Genomic DNA, 495 nt, shown 5'->3' on the forward strand with positions numbered 1-495 from the left:
CGACCCCGCTGTCGCCTGTCCCTGCTCCTGTCCTCGCCAGAGCATTTTGGGGCTGGCTCGGTGCCTGGAGCTGAGCCGTGTCATCCCCATCCCCTGCAGGCTGGGGCAGCAAGCATGACATCCGCGTGGTGGAGACCAACTACGAAGAGTACGCCTTGGTGGCCACCCAGATCTCCAAAAGCACCGGCTCCTCCACCATGGTGCTGCTCTCAAGTACGTCTGCCCCAGGACCCCCATGCCACATATCCCCCGGGACCCCGGGGGATGTCCTCAGTGGGGGACACCTCCCATGGGAGAAGGGCAGCATCATCTCCCAAGCTGGGGTGACCCATGGGGTTGGGACACCCATTGTGGGGACACTGGCCCTTTCTGGGCTGCTCATGACCCCTCGCTGGGGACTGCGGGGGGGCTGCCTCTCACCCTGCTCTTCGCTGCAGGTCGGACAAAGGAGCTCAGTCCCGAGCGGCTGGAGAGGTTCACCCAGTTCTCCAGGGA

At 64.6% G+C, this 495-nt stretch overlaps 1 protein-coding gene across 1 annotated transcript in view; it reads left to right on the top strand.

Annotated features, from left to right (window-relative positions):
- The window catches only part of LOC104628708 (lipocalin-like), a gene marked incomplete at both ends in the record, with an annotated part of 865 nt that extends 375 nt beyond the window's left edge, over window positions 1–490 (top strand). The window contains 2 exon segments of the mRNA XM_010297378.1: window positions 71–213; window positions 438–490. Of these exon segments, the coding sequence (XP_010295680.1) occupies window positions 71–213; window positions 438–490 (196 nt within the window).
- Between the last annotated feature and the right edge of the window lie 5 nt (window positions 491–495).

Source organism: Phaethon lepturus, unplaced genomic scaffold (assembly GCF_000687285.1).
Source record: "Phaethon lepturus isolate BGI_N335 unplaced genomic scaffold, ASM68728v1 scaffold40750, whole genome shotgun sequence".
Classification (NCBI taxonomy): domain Eukaryota; kingdom Metazoa; phylum Chordata; class Aves; order Phaethontiformes; family Phaethontidae; genus Phaethon; species Phaethon lepturus.